The 22,825-nt window shown below is 37.9% G+C and overlaps 1 protein-coding gene across 2 annotated transcripts in view; it reads left to right on the top strand.

Annotated features, from left to right (window-relative positions):
* Nucleotides 1–22,825, top strand: part of AHRR (aryl hydrocarbon receptor repressor) — a 284,468-nt gene that overhangs the window by 191,301 nt on the left and 70,342 nt on the right. For both annotated transcript variants that reach the window (XM_075212851.1, XM_075212850.1), the window contains exon 5: nt 110–199. In XM_075212851.1, coding sequence (XP_075068952.1) covers nt 110–199 — 90 coding nt within the window. The remainder of the gene's footprint in view (nt 1–109; nt 200–22,825) is intronic.

The following is a 22,825-nucleotide window of genomic DNA, read 5'->3' as shown; positions in this document are numbered from 1 at the left end:
ATTCCACGACTAGAGTAGCCATTACCAGTGTGTTGCCAACTGAATGGAAGAAAATGGCACTAGTTACTTTAATCTTAATAAACCTACATATGTTTTGTTTTTTCCTCAGTCATTGAATGGGTTTGCTCTAGTTGTGAGTACAGAAGGGATGATTTTCTATGCTTCAGCTACCATAGTAGATTACCTGGGCTTCCATCAGGTAAGTGAAATGTCTTATATAATTATCAAGTGGACCTGTCACTATTGGTTTTTTTATTTTTAGGTTGTTGTTTTTAAGTTGTTGTTGGAGTATTCATAAACAGAATTACTTCACATCTGGAGAGCAATAGTTCTGGAACTATTCAACTCAACCAATAGTTTTCCTGTACTTAAGTTAGTTAGTTTTGTGCACAGCTACTTTAGCATTGTATTTTATTATGCTTGCCGCAAGTATTATTATTATTATTATTATTATTATTATTATTATTAATTTTTATTTATAGGGCGCCACTAGGTGTCCGTAGCGCCGTACAGGGACAAACAAAGTTACAATACAAGGTGAGACAGCACAGTACAGTAAACAATAAGCACAGTAACTCGGTGAGCTCAAAGCACAGCTAGAGGGGAGGGGAGAGGGGAAGGTCCTGCATACGGCTGAGCCCGGGAGGGAGGGCCTGGATGACAGGGAAACCCCCAGAGGGGAGAGGAAGGAGCGAGAGGGGATGGGGGGAAGAGGGTCCTCGAGGAGGAAGGCTAGGTAGCTGGAGAGCCGAGTTAAGAGTGGTGAGGACAGGAGGAGAGATGACCCTGCTCAAAGGAGTGTACAATCTAAAGGGTGTGCAATATGCCATATATTTGCAAAAGAGGATCAGGTGGTAAAATAAATTAAATATATTCAGACAATCTAATATGTTTATCAAGATTTTTTTAATAAAGATAAATCCAGTTTTGCTGCGCAAATCAACCAGAGTCAATGTATTATATGTTTTTGGGGGTTGGGTACATATTTCAGACGGAAGAAATACTGACACTTATCCTACCAACATGCCAATGTCAACAGGGTAAATGCCGGTATTTCAGTTTGGCTGACACTGATAAATTACTGACATTGTGATTGCTGACAGTCAAAAAACCAGCAGTCACAATGCTGACATTAAATCAGCAATGCCAGTGAGTCCAGTAGCTATTCACTGAATCTGCAGGCAGTATACAGTGTTGAAAAATTAATAATGTTTAAAAAAATATACAAAATTGTATTCAAAATATCAAAATATACAAATTTTATAAGTAAAAGGCAATCAAGCAAATTGTCATACAATGTGGATGTAAGAAGCGTTGAGTAGAAATAATTATCACAAAATCCAGCAAAGAAGAAGTTCTAAATTCCAACCTTAAATTAGCCGATTTTACAAAGTATAACAGACATGAGATTAAATGCCCTAGTTTGCTAAACATTGAATATTTAAAAAGAGTAAACCAAACAAAATTAAACATATAAAGGAAGGTGAGGAGAAGAAAGGCTGGGAAGGAAGGAGGGGGTTCTTTCGAACAGGATCCCGGTCTTCAGACGACAGGAAAGAGTGCTAACTCCAATCAATAAGCTCCATAAAAGGAGACTATTTGGATAAAGCAGAACATTTTTCAGTGTCTTGGAATGCCAACCAGTAGAACCATGTGGCACAATAGTCATTAAAACTATCAGAAGAACAAAGAATCAGATCATCCATATACCTATATGTGACAGGATGGACCGCCTATGCCACCCTGTCTGTTGTTGCTGGGAACCGGCTGGACTTACTTTGCCACCGTTCCATTTCGTTAATTCGAATACGCCCCTCCTGCCGCAGTGGGAGGGGCCTGCTGCCACCACTGAGCTCCTTCTATGGCACTCAGAACCAGGTTCCTTCTGCGTAACTGACGCTGCTAGCGTGTCTCCTTGCTGGGGTACCTGGCTGGTAACTCCGGACCTCTTACTATGGATCCAGGTTGCTGGCCTATCACACTAGGTCAGGGCTGCTGGGTAGCACAGAGCGTTGGCACTGGAATAGCTTAAGTCCAAACCGCAGAGACAGCCGGAGAACGGACTAGATTTTAGGGTCTAATCTGTAGATCACAGGAAAACAGCAATATTGAAGATGATTCCAAGCAGGTCTTTAAAGCAAGATGTTTATTGCTCACACACACTGGTGGAAGGTCCCAGTATGATCAGGTCAGATGACAATTCAGAAGAACACTATATGCTCACAGAGCTCCTCTTTTATACAGTTCAGAAATAGTCTATTTTTAGAAACAGGATATACTCTATTGAAACCGAAATTTACATGCATTTCAAGGCTAACAAAATTTACAGTTATCTATGAAATTCACTCTGCCAAAGGCCACAGTAACGACCCCCTGATGAGGTCTTTGGCCAGAGCAGGCATGACACTTCATCACAAAACTTCGTTAGCACTTTCTGCTATCAGACTTCCTTGCACATGTCCTAATTGCAGGTTTCCACAAGCAACTTTACAAATGCTAAACAATGACACACAAGACCTCCATCCACAAAGGTCTATTGTATCAGATATATACCAGTACATCAGAAATAAGGCATATCCTTTAGTAAGGTGAAAACAGGACAGACCAACTTTTCTATCCTGGTCTCAGAGATAACGACTTTCTATCTTACAATAAACAGAAATAAGTGCCTATGCAGTTATATAAATATGCGCCCTGCGCTATTTCCTTTAAATACATTTTTACCAAAAGTTATTTAATAGTGATCCAGTCACACTATAAAATTCAATGCGGGTGAGCCATTCTTAAAGAGTTGGAGGAGAGGAGGATGTCAAATGTACAGGGATCACTGTCTTCTGCGGCACTATTTAGATGTTTTAACAGGGATACAATGAAATTGGAAGCTTTGTCTGATACAATAGCCAAAAACTTGGGACTTCTGGTACTTCGGATTTAATAATTTCTTTTGAAGTAGCAATGACTCCATCCCAAAATGGCCTTAAAGATAGACATTCCCACCAAATGTGTAATAGTGTCCTAATAGCCAGATTACATCTCCAACAAGTGTTAGAGGTCCCAAGGTACATTTTAGCGAGGACATTAACACAACCATACCATCTAGATGGGACCCTATACTGTGTCTCAAACACCGAACTGTGAAGTGGGCTAGCTTGAGTAGTCTGAAAAATATTGTTCCAGTGTTTCTCTTGAACCAAGTTACCCATATCTTTTTCACAATCTTTTGTAAACTTCAGCAAAGAGGCAAAACAATTTCCTGCAGAAGTTTGTAAATCCCAAAAAGGACATGTGTAGGACATGTAGGAGCAACACACATAGTCTCAAATAATGTAAATTCCCTTCTAGCACCCTTGCGCAACTCCCCTGAATTTAAGAAGTATTTAAGTTGTAAATAATGCCAAAGCTCCAAGCTGGGTAAACTCCATTTGGCCTGTATATATTTAAATGAATGCACACCAGATGGGCCCACCAGCTGGCCAGTATGAATGACCCCCACCTAAGACCTTTTTTTAAACTCCTTTTCCTATATTCCAAGAAGGAAAGAACTGGTTGGCAAGCAGTGGGGTCAAGGAAGAAAAGATTGATGAGATGTATTTATTTTTCTGAAGTTTGGTCCAACAAACTACAGTAGGTTTTATTATGGGGTGCGGAATATTTGGCAAACTCATAAGCCAAGGAATTACATTAGAATGATTTTTGAGAGACCGTTCTTCTATTGCCACCCAATGCTTGGCCACTTTCACCTTTGTCCAATCAAGTATTCTGTCAAGCATGATGGCATCATAGTAAGTCTTGAAGTGAGGGAGCTGAAGCCCACCTAAGTTTCCTTCCACCCCACACAAAGTCTCTAATCAGACAGTTCAAGTTTGAGAACCACTTACTAGAAATGTAAATCGGTAGAGATTGCAAAAGATACAGAACATGCAGGAGAATATTCATTTTGACAATATTCATTCTACCTATGCACAGAAAACTCTCTCAGTTCCTTCTGAAGCTTGTTGTAAATCAAAGAGTTGGGCAAAGTCTTTAGTGATAAAGACCCTCAGATACTTAACATATTTTGGGTGCCATATAAAAGCAAAGGCATGTTGGAGTCCTTCAATCACTTTTGGAGGAGTGTTAAGATTAAGTGCTACAGATTTTGAATAGTTTATCTTTAAATTTGTTAGAGCTCTGAATTTGTGAAACTCTGAAACCAAATTTGGGGCAGAAATTACTGGAATCATAATTATTGCTAACAAATTATCAGTGAAAAGCGCAAGTTTGTTGATTGTTTTACCCACTTGAATCCCAGAAATGTCAGGGTTCAGTCTTATGAACCTCACCAATGCCTCCATGCATAAAACAAAAATAAGCGGTGATAAAGGACATCCTTGTCTAGTACCATTGGAGATGGTCACTGGCTATGAAAGCTCACCTTTATTTTTATCCTAGCTGTGGGCCGGAGATACAGTGCGAGTATTCTATGTACACTTGTTTGGCCAAGGCCCAGATGGGTTAGAAATGTCCAGTCTATTCTGTCAAATGCCTTTCTGGCATTACTTGACAGCAACATAGACTTGTTGGAAGAACCGGATGACAAGTGTACAAGATCAAAAATTTGAATTGTGTTTTCCCTCACCTCACGGTCAGGGACAAAACCCATCTGATCAGAATGTATGATTCTCGGTAATATATACTTCAACCTATTAGCGATAAGTTTAGCACAAAGTTTAACATCCAAATTAAGGAGAGAGATTGGTGTATAACATGGACATCTAAACGGATCTTTCCCTTCTTTGGGTATGACTAAGATGTGAGCTTTAAAGGCTTGTGATGTAAATTTATCTTAATCAGAGTTAAAAAGCTGAAGCATTAAGGAATTTAATTTTTCTTTGAAGGTTTTATAATAGGTAATGGTAAACCATCAGGACTTGGGCCTTCTCTAGATGGTGTAGATTTAATTGTGTCCACTAGCTCGACAGAGGTAAAAGGAGCATCTAAAAAATTTTTCTCTGGTTCTGAGAGAGTGTGGAAGCCAGCATCTGCTAGATAGGAGGCAATGTTTACTTATTTCTCAAGTATGTTGTCCTTAACGCTTTGGGACAAATTATATAATTTGTAATTATAGGTATGGAATGCTTTAGCTATATCTTGGGTGGAGATACATTTATTCAGACAATATCTGATGAAATGGGAACTAAACATAGTGGCTCTCTGGGCTCATAAGGCCTTGGCCAGCATCCTCCCACCTCCGCAGTCATATTAACCCTAGTACTGGTTGAGGGAAAATAGGGGGGCGACCAGTGTGGGAAAGTCCCAGGATATAAATAGACCTGACGGCTGTCAGATTCTGATCCTCACACCAGCTTGTTTTGAAGCAACAGGCTCCTTTGAAGGCAAAAGAGATGATGGGCCTGATTCATGTCCAGACGTATGTCTATTTGTGTTGTGTATCTTGCGTGAAATAGCTCTGCTCATGCCCAGATACAGATCTTATGTTATCTGCATAAAATTCATGTCTGAACGCAAATGTCACTTACTACTACCTACGACTTGAGAGGCAGAACAGGGGAGAGAAGGGGTGAACTAACCTCAGCCATGTATTGTAAGGGCATTCTGATGCAGATGCAGCCGATTCAATTCCTGGGTTTCTCGTAAGTGCGCTTGTTTTCAGCCATATAGTTTACACCCACTACAGGGCTGCAGACTGATAGTGATGATTGTCACAGCATAGTCTTTGATTTAAAAAGTGCATGTATGCGTGCAACTAGCTAGCACAGAATATCTGTGTATGCAAGAAAGATAGACTATAAAATACATTGTATGTACAGTATAGATTGAAACCATATTTAGTTATGTAGTTAATGAAAAAGTAAAAGTAAAATATTATTGAAATGGAATTGTCATGAACATAGAGAACTTTCAGTTCACTTTAAGGGTAAACCCATCACATAATTGTGGGGAAAAAGGCCTAAATCATAACTGCAGTGTAAATATGGTATATTTATTGAATCAATTGATAACTTGAACTACTGCAGTGTAAAATGTGAATACAGAAGGTCTGTTGTATTTGTAACTGAAGGCTCTGCACATTCCATTGTGAGAAGATAGGAGTGTCATGTCACCTGTGGCAGCTTCAAAAAGCCCCTGCTGTGAGATATAGCCTGGCCTTGGATGGAGTTTTTACACCTGAATAGACTTTTAGGAACCACTCAGCATGGTGTCTGGCACAAAGAGCCCATGTGCTTACTTGGCTATATGTGATATAGACAAAAATAATTCATTTTTAAAATATGCCACTTAAAATCAATAAAAGTAGTGATTAACTACATATTCCTCAATAGCATGATGAAGGGCAGCTCATATGTCAAATTAAGATTTCTGCCCCACAGAGAAGTTAAGAAAATGAGTGTAAGCTCTACAAATACACTGTATTGAGGCGTGTTTGGTATCAAAAGAAGGACAAATTCATAGGGACTTTATTAATAATAAAATTGGGTCTGTGTTTCGCTCCACAGAAAGGTTAGGTCACATAGTAGAATTGGGTAGTAAATCAGACAACATGCAAATGGTGATTGAAAAAAGTATTACAGACCACAACCCCCTAGGAGGTGGGAAGGTGTAAAAGTGTCTTTAAAAAGCTGAGACCAGTTACAACAAATTGTCAGTCTTTTGGGAAATCAATCATTCATTGATAAGCTGTCCATCTTCAAGCCAATTTTCCTTGGCTCAGAATATATCACTTCAATGTAAGTTATACTCTGAATCTAATCTTTTTTATTTTAAACTGCTTTGCTTGTGTATGTTATGTCAATTTATTACTTTTATTAATTGTTTTTATTTATATCTGAATGCCCTGTACTTTTGTATATTAAATCTATAATTTAATATGTGGCGTCCTTGATACCCTAACGAATCCATTAGCCTGTTAAAAAGAATATAGCTCAACCAAGTTAACCCTTTGAATGCTGGTGTGTGGTTTGTTGATACATTTGATTAACAAGCTTACTGTGTGCTAGTATTTAAATTTGTGTAATAGTCTGGAGGTGTGAACAGTTAACCCTTTGTTGCTGGTGGGGGCCTTGCTAGCTTGTGGTAGCTAGAAGCCTTATGTGCCAGTGTGGGACAGTATATTGGGTCCTATTGCCCGTATTGAATAGGTGGTGGCAAAACCTGAAGGGTATAGGGGTGTGAGAGCGCTGTGTGGGGCGATTCAGTAGGTCTATAACCTGTGTAATAGGTAGAGAGAGACTCTGGGCTGGAATCATGTGTAACCTCATTCAGCAAACACCCCAAAGTCATGGCAGCTGGGAGTGTGTTCATGACATGAATATTTATAGAAATAATTATGCTGATGACATTTGCTATTTTATTTAAAAAACAATGTATGTTTTTGATGTGTCCTTTTAATGTACATATTGGATGCATATACTGTAGTCTGTTCTATGTGTCTACGTACTGCAAGTACTGTGCTGGCAGAGTGTACTTATGCCCAGATTCAAATGGAAACATATCCTGAGATACACTTTGAATAGGGTTAGAGCTACACTCATGTTGCGTTCTCTTTTTTCAAACACAACTTACTAGCAAGTTGCATTTGGATTTCAATCAGGGTCAATGTTTTTCTACAAAGGCTGCTGTTACCAGTGTTGAGGTGTCCCTGAAGCTTTAATCATGAGTCCAGAAGCCACCCAAAAGCTACTTATGTCACTGATCAAAGGAAAGTGCTGGGAGTCAGTAGAAAGAAGTTTATTAACAATAAACACTTACATATATACGTTTTAAAGTATAAATGGTTATGGGTAAGCGGCATTTGGACAGTCTACTCTTTCCAGCTATGGATTATTGAGAACTACATTAATTAGTACATTAATACTATACTATATACCCTTATTTAAATGTAACACCAGAGTCCTCTGGGAATTGGTGCATGTTAATGTCATGAGTGTAAGATGTCCTCTCACCTCTCTTATTCAGAACTGTACCTCCACCTAAATCTTGACACATGGCTTCTCTTTTGTGGAGTGTAAGGGGAGAAGTAGGGGGACTCCTTGTCCACCACTATAACTATGACCAAAAACACGAAAAACAAGAAATGTGTAGGTGCCTCATTTAAGATAACCACATCAGCATCCTCCTAGTCAAGTTCCTCCTCAGCGCCAACTACATCAATATCCTCCTCCCGGTGTACAACATTGACACCTTCATTAGCCAAATCTGTAACTGGACTGTGGGTGATCCTTCCAGCATATGCAGAGGGCGTGCTGCAAATGGTGGAATAGCCACCTCTTCCCGTACAGTGATGGGAAGGTCAGGCTTCGCAACCACAAACATCCTTGGACTCGTCTTGGGGATTTGTGATGTCATCTGTTTAGAAGGCAGAGTTGTTTGCTGTGTTGTTGATGACAGCTTAACTCTCTTAATTTTTTGGGAGGGGGGGGGAGGAGGAGGGCTTAGATCCTTGGGTGAAGCTGAACCACTAGTCCTGAACACAGACCAGGGCCTAAGCCGTTCCTTGCCACTCCGTGTCGTAAATGGCATATTGGCAAGTTTACGTTTCTCCTCAGATGTTTTTAATTTCCTTTTTTTGCTAATTTTAGTGAACTTTGTGTTTTTGGACTTTACATGCCCTCTACTAGGAGATTGGGCATCGGCCTTGGCAGACGACGTTGATGGCATTTCATCGTCTATGTCATGACTAGTGGCAGCAGCTTCAGCATTAGGAGGAAGTGGGTCTTGATCTTTCCCTACTTTATCCTCCAAATTTTTGTACTCCATTATAGTTAAATCTCTGGTACTAGTATTTCTGGACTGCAGGAACAGTGAACGTAGGTAAAAATCACAGTACTAATATTTCTGGACTGCAAGAACAGTGAACATATTTTAATATTGCAGTACTAATATTTCTGGACTGCAAGAACAGTGAACGTAGGTAAATATTGCAGTACTAATATTTCTGGACTGCAAGAACAGTGAACGTAGGTAAATATTGCACTACTTATATTTCTGGACTGCAAGAATATATTGCACTAGAATTTTTTTTATACTTTTTAAATAATTTTTTTATATTTTTTTTATGATTTTTTAAAATTTTTAAAATAACTATGGACTTAGCAGAACAAAGCACAGGACACAGCACCACTGGACTCAGCAGGACAGAGCACTGGACAAAAGCACCACTGGACTCAGCAGGACAGAGCACTGGACAAAAGCACCACTGGACTCAGCAGGACAGAGCACTGGCCAAAGCACCACTGGACTCAGCAGGACAGAGCACTGGACAAAAGCACCACTGGACTCAGCAGGACAGAGCACAGGACAAAAGCACCACTGGACTCTGCAGGACAGAGCACTGGCCAAAGCACCAATGGACTCAGCAGGACAGAGCACAGGACAAAAGCACCACTGGACTGATCAGCAGGACAGAGCAACACTACAAACTCCAACCTCCCTCTTCCCTGATCTGAGCCCGAATGAAGATGGCGGGCGCAAGTGGCGAATTTATGCAATCCGAGTCTCGCGAGATCCGACGCGAGACTTGGACATCAGAGCCTCTGTTTCATTTTTTTTTACCCCCGGAAATACCCGAACAGTGCTCGGATCCCGTCGGATCCGCACTTTTCGGGTGGGCTCGGATTAGCGCAATCCGAGCCCGCTCATGCCTACTGTTAATGTGTTTTGATAATTGGATTCAAAGTTTTAAAGGTTTTAACATTTAACATTTTGCTACCATATTTACAATACAGAATATAGAATAATAATTCACTTAATTTATAAAAGAAAAAAAAATTAAATTGTGCCTTTGAAACATAGGACTCAAAACATTATCCTTCATGATATAGTGATATAAATCTTACAGGCAATTGTATCACCCTTTAGTAGATAGTAATTTTGTAGTTATTTTAAGCAAGATGCTAGGTGATAACTAGTGTTTTCGGCTATGAGCTTTTTGATAAATTACATATGGTTTTGATGGCAAAACTGTTTAAAGAACTGATTCATTTCCCATTGGAAGGATATTCCAATATTTCTTCAAACTGACACAGCAAAATAAAATTGTCTATTGAATTGGTTGATTCTTTGTTTCCTAGTTTTTAATCTCATAAATCCTTGCCTATCTATCAATTGACCCTGTTAATTTCAGATAAATTTCTAGGAATATCTCTTTTCAAGGAGTTAGTTAATACAGTATTTTTTCTGACGACCAATGTTTGGGTACCCTCAACATTGTTCTATAGGCTATATTAAGAATAATCAAATATAGTTGCTTTGAAATCAGTGGATGTTTATTTTTTCCTGTTATTGAAACATTAAAATTCATAAAAGTGATTTTTTTGGACTATTAAGATTTACAATTTAAAGTGTAATAATCATGTCAACTTGTTAAGGAGTGCTATCCCCATGCAATATCATCAAAATATTGATGTATATCATTCAAAGAAGTAACTGTGGGGAAGGTAAACCACTGGCCTAGACTTTATTTTTCTCCTACCACCCTGTATAAATGGTGGCAAAGGAGGCATCAAATTGGGTACCCATGTCTATCCCTAAGGTCTAGCGACATAAAAGTCCGTGAAATAGAACCTAATTCTGTTGAAAAATACAAAAACTTCCATCTAAAATACATTGCTGATATGCAACATATAATTTACCTGGGCTAATATAAGAAAAGACTGTATGAATATCTAAATTGTAAAGGACTACTGTACAAAGTGGCTGGATGTCAAAAGTGAATAGACCTAAAGATAATAAACTGGAAATGTGCTCTTAATATAAGAAAGAAGCTGTTCAACAAATTGTTGTAAAATAATAGCTAGGTAATTTGATAATTGTGAAGACACTATGGGGCTGCCTGGGCAGCAGCTCAGTTAAGACCGCTCTTTCAAATAGTGGTGCCCCTCAGTAGATATTTCCTGTTGACCACTATGGCACACTCTTCTGATAATCAGTCAATATAACCACAGCACTTGAGAAAATAAAAAAGAACCTATTGATGGGGTAGGCTCTAGGATATGTCCAATCCTGGTTCCTACTGGCAGGGGTATTTTGATTTAAATGTGGGAAGTACATTCCTTCAAACAATGTCAATTAACCCACTAAACTACAGAAAATGAAAAAAGACAATGCATTCAAATTTGTCTACAAAAATAGTGTTACCACTTTTTTTTAGAACAGCTTCAGTTATTCAGCAAGTATGGCATTACCTTACTTTTAATTATGTTTTTAAGTTTTATAGTGCTAGATTTTGTGTTTTTTAGGGTTTTATTCATACTGTATGTAGCACCCCGCATGCCCTTCCTTATCATGAAGGTAGTGAATGTGCAATTGTTGCGTATATACACTTTATGATTGGATAACTCAAGGTAAGTCTGCATAACACAGTCAATTGAAATTACTATGGAAGATATAAAAACTAACAACAAAACTCCATCTCAAAGTCATATTTCTTTATTAAACTACTTTAAAATAGTTGACATGCATGGACATTGGGTAGCCAAGCAAAATCTCTCAAGAGAAAAATATTGACAGCTTGAAAATGTCTTTGCCACTTCTAGTAAATTCTTTAATTCAAGACTAATTGATAACATCGCTTCTTAACATTTGTGATAACTTGCCCTTATACACTTGTTCTGTAGCATCCAGCAGTGCAAGAAAAGCCTTGCTTGGGAAAGTGTTGAAAACCTCTCAGCACCCTGGAGATACTCAATAATTGCATACTGTATTTCCCTAAGAGAGGTAAACATTTATCTAGAGGCAATTTAACTATGTTGGAAAAACTGGCATCTTCAGAGAATTAACAAGTGACCATAACCATTGTGCCATGGATGAAAGGGCAAACAATGCAGTAAGTGGTAAATGGACCTGCTCAGCGGTAAAAAATACTTTGATTACATTTCGGTCTCTGGAAAGGTTCAGTTTGCCACAGAAATGAAGGGCTGTTGGAAGCTTGAGAAGTCAGCTGAATATTTGCCTGCTTATGTTTCATCTCAGTCTTAAAACGAGATTTTCTCCTCTGGCATTTAAAATTAAGGAGAATACCTTCATTTAAAGCATTTGAGCCACACAAAAATACATATCTTCAGTATAACTGTAAAAAAATTAAGTCATTTTTATCTTTTCAACAGGTGATACATGGTACCTTGATTAAATTTACTTAATTAAATGGGTTTAGATTATTTTAAATGCTGATATTTCTGTTATTTTTTTATTAATATAAGTACAGAAATTTTTGACGGTATGTCATCAGTTAATGCTGCTGTTTCAGTGTAAAACATGTAAACAACAGTCTGTTTAGCTTTGTGCTATGGACTTTGTACTTAGATAATCATCCCAATATTTTACATATCATAAATTGGTCACTGGTTATTTTTTAGAATGTACTAAATAAATGCTAGCTAGAATCTGATTGGTTGCTATAGGCATCGTCTCCACTTTTTCAAACCCGCAGTTTAGTAAATATACTCCCATGATTTCTTTACTTTCATCTGTATTGTTTTTCGCATGGAATCTGTTGTGAAATGTTAACAGTAGTGTTGTTGCTAGTAAATATACCCCTAAACATACAAATATAGGAACCACAGGGGCTATAGATGAGAGAGTTTATCTATATAAATTCTAAACCCCTAAAGATGGACAGTTGAGAGGTATGTTTGAAAGTGTTTTTAAATAAGAGATTATTTAATTTTGTTCACTGCTTTCTTCATGGAAAATGAGTAACATTAACTGAATAATAGTGAGTCAAACCAAATACACAGTAAGGTATTTATCTGGTCCATAGCAGCAGTCAAATGTGCTGGTATATGGTATTATGCCTTTCCGCCACTTCTCCTACTGCTCTCATTGTAATCCTATCAAATTCTATTCATACTCATTTTTCATACCGGCACTTCTAAGTTTCCACTTCAATCACTGGTCCATAAGACACTGACACTACATGAAATATGGTTTACTTTGGTGGTATATTTGTGATGCCATATTATTGTTATTATTATTATTTCTATATATTAATCTTTTCTTCAAATGCACTTAAGGCTATTCCTTTATTCTGCAGAAACAGGGGCTGGTGGAATTATCTGTGTGCAGGGCTAGATTAAGGGAGGGAAAGGCCCACGGGCTAAGGATATTGTGAGCACCCCCCCCCCCTCCCCACTGTGAGCCCCCCGATTAGTTCCTATTCCTGATTCGTCCTGGCTGCAGGCATTCTTCCGTCACTCTCTGTAGTGCTTCCGAGGTGCGCAGTAATCTCCTTACTGAGGAGATCTTGTGAGAGTGAGACTATAACTCATAGTCTCTCACGAGATTTCAGTAAGGAAATTACTGGGCGCTGCAGAAGCACTACAGTGACAGCCGGCAGCTAACAGCATAACATTTGCTGTTAGCTGTCTGCCCCCCTTGACCAGCTGACAGAAGGGGGCGGGGGCGCCCCCGACCCAATGAATAATCTCGCTGGCTGTGCTACAGCTATAAAGAAAAAATAAATAGTAGTTTCAAGGGCCCCCCAGATGCCCGAGGCCCCTGGGCTCTAGCCCAGTTTGACCTCGGTTTAATCTGGCCATGTCTGTGAGACATCATCATCAACATTTATTTATAGAGCGCCAGCAAATTCCGTAACGCTTTACAATAGTTTTATTGTGTTTTATATGTGCAACATACCATTGTGATTAATTTTAACTGTTTTTCATGTATTCCAATACAAAGAGATTTCTGAGAAAGATTACATAGTTGATTGCGTCAACATTTTTGTTAAGATACTTTATATTTTGTGACATATTACAAAACCGTAATCTATAATACACATACATCTATGATACATTAAAGCCCTTTTAGCCTGATTATTATATAAATCCAACATAAAACTACGACAAGGTCAACATTTATCAACCCATTTGTGGAGGAAAGAATCACGCCTAGACACCTTTTGGCGGCACAGTAATACCTTTTTCACATTAGGATAAGCGCAGCGTCTGACATTTTTGTTTTTAGGTCTTATTTAATGACATGGTGTGACAAGGAATTGTGCTCTGTGTACCCCAGCATCCAATTAGATAGTAACTTCTAACAGCTTAATATGGTTGTTATTGAATACATCACAGTATTGCTCATTTGTCTTTAAAAGATCAACGTTTTACCTACTCTCAACAGCAGCACCAACAATTGTAACAGGTGAATTTTAAGAAAACAAATTAAGAAAATAGAGTAGGTCTGGCAAAAGTCTATTTAAGTAGTTGACCAAACCTCTGCACTATAAAGCCAATTGCTGTAAAGTATTCAATGTGATCTGCATTTAGAGACTGTATATTCTAAAACAGATATGCCAAAGAGTGCAGCATGTGATAGGCTGTGACCAAGATAATGCACTTTTGATCATCTGACTTTGATTTACATGCAGCACTGTTGAACCTGGAACACCCCACTGTTTTATGTCTGTGAGGTATCTTCTGGCCAATTGTGTTAAATACACAACATTACTATTTAATGCAGGTGGTTATTTAAATATAACATCTTATTAATGTAAATGATTATTGGTCTTCCAGAACACTTTATTGTAATACTAATGCAGAATGTAACAAAGAATATGAATAATACTTGTATGATGTTTGGCTTTGACAAGCTATGGTATTTGTATAATAAGGTCTTAATTGTGGTCCAGACAATTGCTGCAGGGATGCAAGTGATATGGCCATGTTCAAAAGTATTGAAAAGAAAATTAACTGTAATACTTGAATTGTGGCCAATACAATATTTTTGCATAATTGTGCCATCTGTGCTGTAATTAGGTGTTTTGATCTGCTGGGTGTAATTTCCTTCACTGTGGGTCAAATGTTATGCACATGTTAACATCCAGATATATAATATTATGTTTTCCCCATTTGGAATGTTTAACATAATGTATTTAACCACCTGCCTTTTCAAATTAATATTAAATGATTCTTTATTTAGTTCAGGCATTTTGTGTTTGAAATTCAATTCTCTTTCCAGGATAGGTGAAAGAAACAATGAATCTCTTTCAAAGTCCTTAATGTGTAACACATGTCATATTCTACTGTATACTTTATCATCACATCCAAAGTCATAAAGAAGTCATTTTATTTAGGTGACCAACTTGTCTTATGTGTTAAATAAATTAAGATCATGCATACATAAAAGTGAACCATTTTTAATGTTACACTAGGGATACACATTTTACACAAATGAATGGCAAGTGGACATAAGCAATATTATCAAATCTATTCTGCAAAATATTTGCTTCATTCTGCATTTGAATATGATGACCCTGATTCTTTAGGGACGCAAAACGAATGTAATGTACTTTTTTGAAGAAAAGCACATATTTCGAGCATAAGAACGTCCGTATTCAACAAGGAGCAGATCTGAATATACGTCTGTTTATGAATACGGGTCTAGTTCCTCTCCTCTCTAACAGACAAGACACTGCAGGATACATCCAATGCATATGTGGAATATCAAGTCACAAAAGTACGCACATGAAAAATAAACTATTCAATTAATGTCACCTGTTATAGGGCCTCATTCATTAAGGAAAGTTAAGCAAAAAATTGAGTGTGATTTCTTACTCAAGTTTTCTGGACAAAGTTATGTTGCAATGCAAGGGGTGCAAATGAGTTGATTATTTTGCACATGTATAAAAAATACTGGCTGTTTTTTCGTGTAGAATACAAATATTTGATAGCTTATTTGTACACTGAAATTTAAAGTTGATCTAGGACATACCCTACCCTAACTATAAATCTGCCATCACATATTAAATTTATCTCCCCCCTCCAATGCAACATGGTTTTGCCTTAATTTTGCTTAAGTTTCCTTTAATGAATCAGGCCCTTAGTTATTAATAACAAAACATTAAAAAATAAAGTGTATTTCTTTTTAGTTTTTTCCCCATAAAATAAATTTATTAGGGTGTTATTAATGTCTACTGTTAATAAAATACATTTTTACAGTTGCTCCTGATTGCAAACACATGTTATAGCTTGTAAACACAGCCATCATCAGTAGTAATCAGCACTTACATCAGACCTGTAGCTGGTGCAAGCCATACCACTAAAAATCACATACCTTAGAGATGCCCAAAGCTTGAATCGGAGGCTGCTGCGTGCACTCGAGCTTGGCATGCCTTTACTATACATTGAATATGAGCATCATCCCATTCCCCTCCCCATTCCACCCATGAAATCGTAGGCAGTAGTAAGAGTCCTTCGCGCTCGAAGATAAATTGGATGTTGCTGCATTCTCCAGCGTATGGTTTGTTCTTTGGGCATGCGCAAAGCGATTTTACGCAACATACGGCACATTTCTGCATTTACAAGCCTTAATGAACCAGGCCTGATAGTCTAAACCTTGCCACCAGAATTTGGTCTTAAATATAGCCAGTCTTGCTCCAACCACATCACCAAGCAGAATTTATTTACCATTGTCTTCTCAGCTCTATTCATAGACAAGAAATTCTACGAAATTCAGCTTTACAAATGCAGCGGGAAAAAGTATTCTGCAGATTGGTGAAGAAAAAGCAAAACTTAAATATTGTATCTGCGAATCGTCACACCTCTGCAAAACGGTCTGATCCGCTGCAAAACTTGGTTTTTGAGCAATATTTCACTACCACTTCGCATATCTCATAAAATATCAACGTTTTGATCTTCAGTTTTAAAAAGACCATTTTATGTATAGATGTGATTTTTGCCAATATGTTTTTCAGTTTTTGCTTCAAATTCATATACCTGCCAAAATTATCCTTTTTGCCCAGGACACAGTGCTCTGGTCCCATTTTTCATACTAATTTCCCAGATGAATTAACCTGGTCTAAATTGAATGGTTGATTTTACAGATATTTATTTAACATAACTTGCCTGTTAACTTAGTACCTCATTGTTTTCATGCATGAGTCAGCTTGAAGATTTGGGCTAAAAGTTCCATTAATAGAAAAATAAATACAGAAAAACACACACACACACATAAGCAATGTTACAAACAATATGCTAATAATTATCGTAATAATCCTAATGATAATATATAATGCTGCTATACATTATTTAAACAGTACTTCATAACACATACTTTATTCTAAAACTAAAGCACTTTTTCATTGCTTTTGTTCTGGTAACACCATCTACTTAATAAAAAGGCTCCCCAATGCATAAGCATAGGGGAGTTTTCATCAAGACACTTATCTTCGATAGATAGGGTAATACGATAACAAGCCCCATCACTGGTGAAAACATACATTTTTGTCGGCAATAGGTCTCTCTGCACTTTGATATTTAGAGGCCTAACAGTAGAGTACAGTAGCCTCTACTGTAGCAAAAATAGAAGTGAAAGAGTGTGAAAGCCCAATGTACAATGATTTCAAACTCACTAGGCCTGATTAATCAAGGCTCTAATTTGCCAATTTTGAGCGTATTGTAGGCAAAATCACTTGCATGCCCAGGCCCGGACCATACGCCAGTAAACGCAGCCATGTCTGCTCCGTCTTCATAAGCAAAGGACACTTACTAAAGCCTACAATTTCAGGGAGTGAATGGGGATGGGTAAGGGACCTTAGTCAATTTACAGTACGGGCATGAAAAACTCAAGCACATGCAGCCACCTTTGAATCAAGGCTCTAGGCATGTCAAAGTTACTTGTCTTTCTGCTTCTGCTGTATCTCTTGTTCCAGCTACAGGGCTAGTCGAAGTCCTGAGTACTAGTGGTGACAGTCTCGTATGCATGCTGAAACATGTGTTTGCAAACCAAGAGCAGCTGTAAAAATGTATTTTACATGCAGTAGACATAAAGGTGATCCTAATGCATTTCATTGGGGAATTTTTTTTTTTTACTTTTTTTTTAAGCACTTTTTTTTAAAACTGTTTTATTTTTAATACCTATATTAATAGGTGACATTTATTCAATATTTTTTTTTCTTTTGCGAGTGTATATTCCACATAGGTACTGGACACATCCTGCAGTGTCTTCTGTAATAGAGCAGAGCAGACTTACATCCAAATTCATCAGCGCATGTATCTTCAGATCTGTTCGTTGCTGAATTCGGGAGTACGCAGAGCCGATTTACTTGTGTTTTTAAAGAAATGCACATTACGCTCAATATGTGTGCTTTGATGAATCAGGCTCACTAGGTATATTGAAATATGTTAACAAAAAGATTCCTCCATGTTAATGATGTGCGGCATATATAAGTAGTGAACAAAAAATGTAAACACCAATATAAAGTCCCTTAGTAGAATACTCTGTCTCGACTGTTATTCAAGAATGTGCCAGAAGTGACCTTTGGGTTCAGTTCTGGTGACTGAGCAGATCATGAGATATGGAAAATATTAGTCTAATGTTCATCAAGCCATTGGGCAACCACACACGCTGCCAGTAAAGAAATGTTGCTTCAAATCTTTAAATGCTCTCTGAAAACCCATCTCTTAATAAGAGCTTACTCAGCTTTCACCTATACTAAGCACACTAAACAATTACAATTTCCTAATCTCCACCCTGAGCCACACTTATTCCTATTGTTTCAGCAGTGCCCTCTTCCAATTAGAATGTAAACTCTTTTATGAGCTGGGCCCTATCTACCCTTTGTTTTAATTTCTGCATCTATATTGTTTACCTTGTTTGTCCCTGTTTTATGTATGTGTAAGAGGGGCCTACCCTAACTCAAACAATCGACCTGCAGGACAGCACTAACCTCTCTGTTGGTCCAGTGGAGAAGGGGATGAAGGTGAGCACCAGCTAGTAGGATACGGCTGCCTGCAAAATGGTGGGAAAACAAGCAAGGTGAAGGCACATACTGCACAACAGACCTAATGCCAGAACTGGCGATCATGGGACTAGTGCTAGACTTGACTGATTGCCACACGGCTAAAGCCTGAGTGTACAGGTGCCACAGGCCTAAAGTATGCCATCCATGTATCTCTTACCCCCCATATACCTCCTCCCTTATGTCTTGTTTTCCCTAATGTCTGGAGCTACAAAGCACTGTCACACCTCACAAATCAATGATAATAATAATAATAATGGGTTGAAGATTATCACTCAGTACCAATAAGTAGCAATTAACATTGGCCTTGTCTTTTTGGAGAATTATTGCACCCAAAACTTAGATGCAGGTTTTCCCTGAGAGTTCATTGCTAACAACGGCTTAGACGCAGTTGCTTGTGAAATATTGGCAAGTTCAGCTGCCTTGGTCACTGAAAGGCTTCCAAAATGTACTCCAACAGCATTTATATATATAAGCCTGACTATTTTGGGATGTTGTTTAATTAATACAGCAGCCACACCTGTATGGAAACCCTTCTTTTGAATTTGCATGATGTCCCTCTTTTACCTAGTTTTACTAGTAGATATTTTAATCTGAGTGGATTGTCATTTCTAAGTACAGGCTGGTGTAAACGTATTTAACAAAAATATGAGTGGTACCTCAAAGCATGCTGTTTATTTACAATATCTAATTGGAGCTTTGAGTGTTTGGATATAAATGTAAAGAATGTGTTTTTCTTTCTGTCTACACCACTGTTTAATAAAGGGAACAAACCTTCACATTCATGTATTGCTCCCAGTGGTCCAGCAGTAACTGGTTTAAAATATGATTAGAGTATTCTAAAGTCATTGGCAAATTAGTTTGTTTATTTTAGCTTCATTTATTCCTGGTAGTTTTCTTCCCCTAAAACATGATAAACAGTTCCATTAAATTGTTAAATGACAGAAGTTTTCTGCATCTGGTGACAATTATTATTAATAACACAACCATGTTCTTTTTATGAACAGGGCCAAAGGATAATGTGCTTTTTTTCCTGCTCTTTCATGACTTCCGACTATTTGCTTTGATATTAATATTTCAGTACAAGCTTCCTTCCATTACACCCTGTCTTTACTAAACACACACACTTTTCCTCTTGTCCTTTTACACAGGCACACATTTGCTGCATTGTCATGCATGTCAATATGTATTGTTCTGTACAGTTCAAAAGACATTTTTATCCAGAAGTAATATCATAATTCAATCATTTCCACTGGTTTACTTTGCATAAAAGGAACTTTCCACCACTTTTCTATTTGTGGTAGTTCCAAAACTCCAAAAACATTGGTTCTTTAAATGGGCCATAATCCTTTGTGCAATGAATCCAGATCTAGCTCGTCTGTAGTGAGTCTTAGTGATGGAAGACAGACTTGCTCATTAGCCGACTTATTTCCATGACTATAAACAACAGTCTCTGTTCATTTGAAATGATCTTCAGCCATGTAATTTTTACAGAGCTCTATACTTAGATTCATGACTTGCGCTCTGCTTCAGTGCAGGACACAAATTAACATTCACATGTTAGATCTTATGTGGTGCCAGTCTGCCTGTGCCTTTGTCTTATGTGCCCTATTGATGTCTGGCCATTTTGCATAGCAGGAAGCAGTCCTTTGATTAACTACAGTATTCCTCTTCTAAATTAGAGCTGTCATGTATACTAATAGTAGTGGACTTAATGGTAAAACCTCGTTTTTGTTTTAGTATATGATATTGATACAATTAATAGAGGTATATGAAACCACAGAATTAATTTCACAGGGCTGGAGCTGTCTGCAGGAAAAACAATCATTTAAAATACAGCAGTATGTCCCCTCCTCAATCTTCAACTACAGCCTGGAGTGGTTTCCACTGTAACAGGGAGACCACAAGCATGGTGTATCCTTACCATTGTGAAATCTAGCTCCAGGCTGTCCAGGACTGCAAAAAACACATCATACATCCCCTTGCAGAGGTTTCCATCCCCATGCTAAAAAAGGATAGGGTTCTTTGCATCCCCCTTGGCCTGTGGGGGCCAAGGAAATAAACATACTTTGCTGAAATACTTTGCTTAAAGAGTTTTATAGGCACAGATACAGGGACATAGTTGTCATTGCTTTATGACATGTATTATTGCCATTTTTGCCTATTTCTTTAAAACGGTTTTTAAACGTGTGCATAGAAATGCAGGTAATAATTTTGCACTCAAATGAAGCATATCACCGTACAAATTGATTCTAAAAGTTACATTTTAAAATCCTGATTTAAGCATTGTGCCATCTAAACTATGGTAATGGTTTTGTGGGCAATGGGAAACAGGTTGGCAATGGACATATCCACACGCAGTAACCGAGGACAGTACATACAATGTTATCCCAGACCAGTAGCTTTGTTTCTGTTCTGAACAGGGCACTATCTATGTGGAGTTTGTATGTTCTCCCCATGTTTGTGTGGGTTTCTTCCCACAGTCCAAGGAACATATTGGTAGCTTAATATTAAGTGTTTGTGTGTTTGAGAATTTAGAGTTTGAGTTCCAATGAGACAGAGGCTGATGAGACTGATTATAAACATTCTCTGGAAATCCCTTCATAATGTTATATACACAAAGAGTAATAATAATAATAATAATAATAATAATAATAATAATAACAATGTATATACTGCTCTAAAAGAAACATATTCTAATTTTAATTAATACTAAAACTAACAACAAAGTAGAAACCAAAATCAAAATACTTATATAGGGAACTTGAAGCTTATGGCAAATAAGGGCGTTTACAGTGTAAACTCCCTTTAAGTTCCAACATTTTGCTGTCCTCAAAACCTGCTGCCTGTGACAGCCTCCTCCAATTGCCCCATGATAAGCTCAACCCTGACTCCTACAAATGTACGATGTTACCTTATACCACTTTAACCCTCCCTCTTCTTCTCATAATTAGAAGTCAATACCACCTCTTACGTAAAAAACACAGCTTTCATGTCGCAGTCATTTATTACCCCCAGGTCCAGTCTCCCAATTCCTTGACAACTTGTTTTCCCAACAATGTCATATAAAAATTTGTCATGTAGATCAAACTACATACAAGCAGTCTTTTTCCTGAACATTTTGTATTACATAACATACAGAAAGAAAGCCATGTTCACCTTTCTGTTCTTAGCTATAGTTTGTCTAGTTGCAGCACAAATATAGGTCAAAGGTTTTTTTCCTCTGTTTTTCTATTGATTTATCCAGAGTCCCTAATAATGCAGTCCATAGATAAAGAAAAGTTATTATAAAAAAAAATGCTTACTATATTTTCTACCTGTTTCTACAATTTCATTATTTTAGTACAGTTTCACCATGTATGGACCAATGTCTTGGCCATAGGACATCAAAGAGACTTAGGCTGGGTACACACTACTGTGTTTTCAGCCAATTATCAAGCCAATCAGTTGCTTGCAATATCACAGTAGTGTGTACCCTGGAATGATGAACGATTATCGTTCCAAAGCCTATGAAATCGTTGATCGATATTTTCAAACTTAACTGAAAAGCTTGTTCGATGGAACAATGTAGTTCCAATTCGCAGTGTGTATGCACTCTGCAGAATTGGAACGACAATTTAGCTATCACTTACCCCTGCTCCTTTCCCACACAGTCTCAGGGTCACTCACCAACCAGTAGCGGCAATCCCAGTCCTTCTCCTGTCCCCTTCTACATATGTAATTTTCCAGCTGTTGCAACAGACAGGTAAGTCATCTTGAGCTAGATGGGTGACAGTGTGGGCATTTGGAAGTAGGGGACCACCCAGTTATGTGTTATGTTGGATCATATAGTCGTATCTAATGTGCATACATATACCTGAGCCCGCGTGTAGGTGGAAACACAGTCATGTGACATCCAGTATCTTTACACCATCCTCACTGCCTTCACCAGATGCTCCTCCTGCTGACATCTCTTCTGTCTCCATGTGATTGATGTCCTGTGGCCTGACTTGTCACAGGGGTGTACACAGCACAAAGACTTTGTAAAGAATATTTGTGAACATTCAGCTAGGTGACAAGTGGCTGTTCTCCTACAAAGTGCCTTCA

Source organism: Mixophyes fleayi, chromosome 5 (genome assembly GCF_038048845.1).
Source record: "Mixophyes fleayi isolate aMixFle1 chromosome 5, aMixFle1.hap1, whole genome shotgun sequence".
NCBI lineage: Eukaryota > Metazoa > Chordata > Amphibia > Anura > Limnodynastidae > Mixophyes > Mixophyes fleayi.
This window is presented reverse-complemented; position numbering and strand designations above follow the sequence as displayed.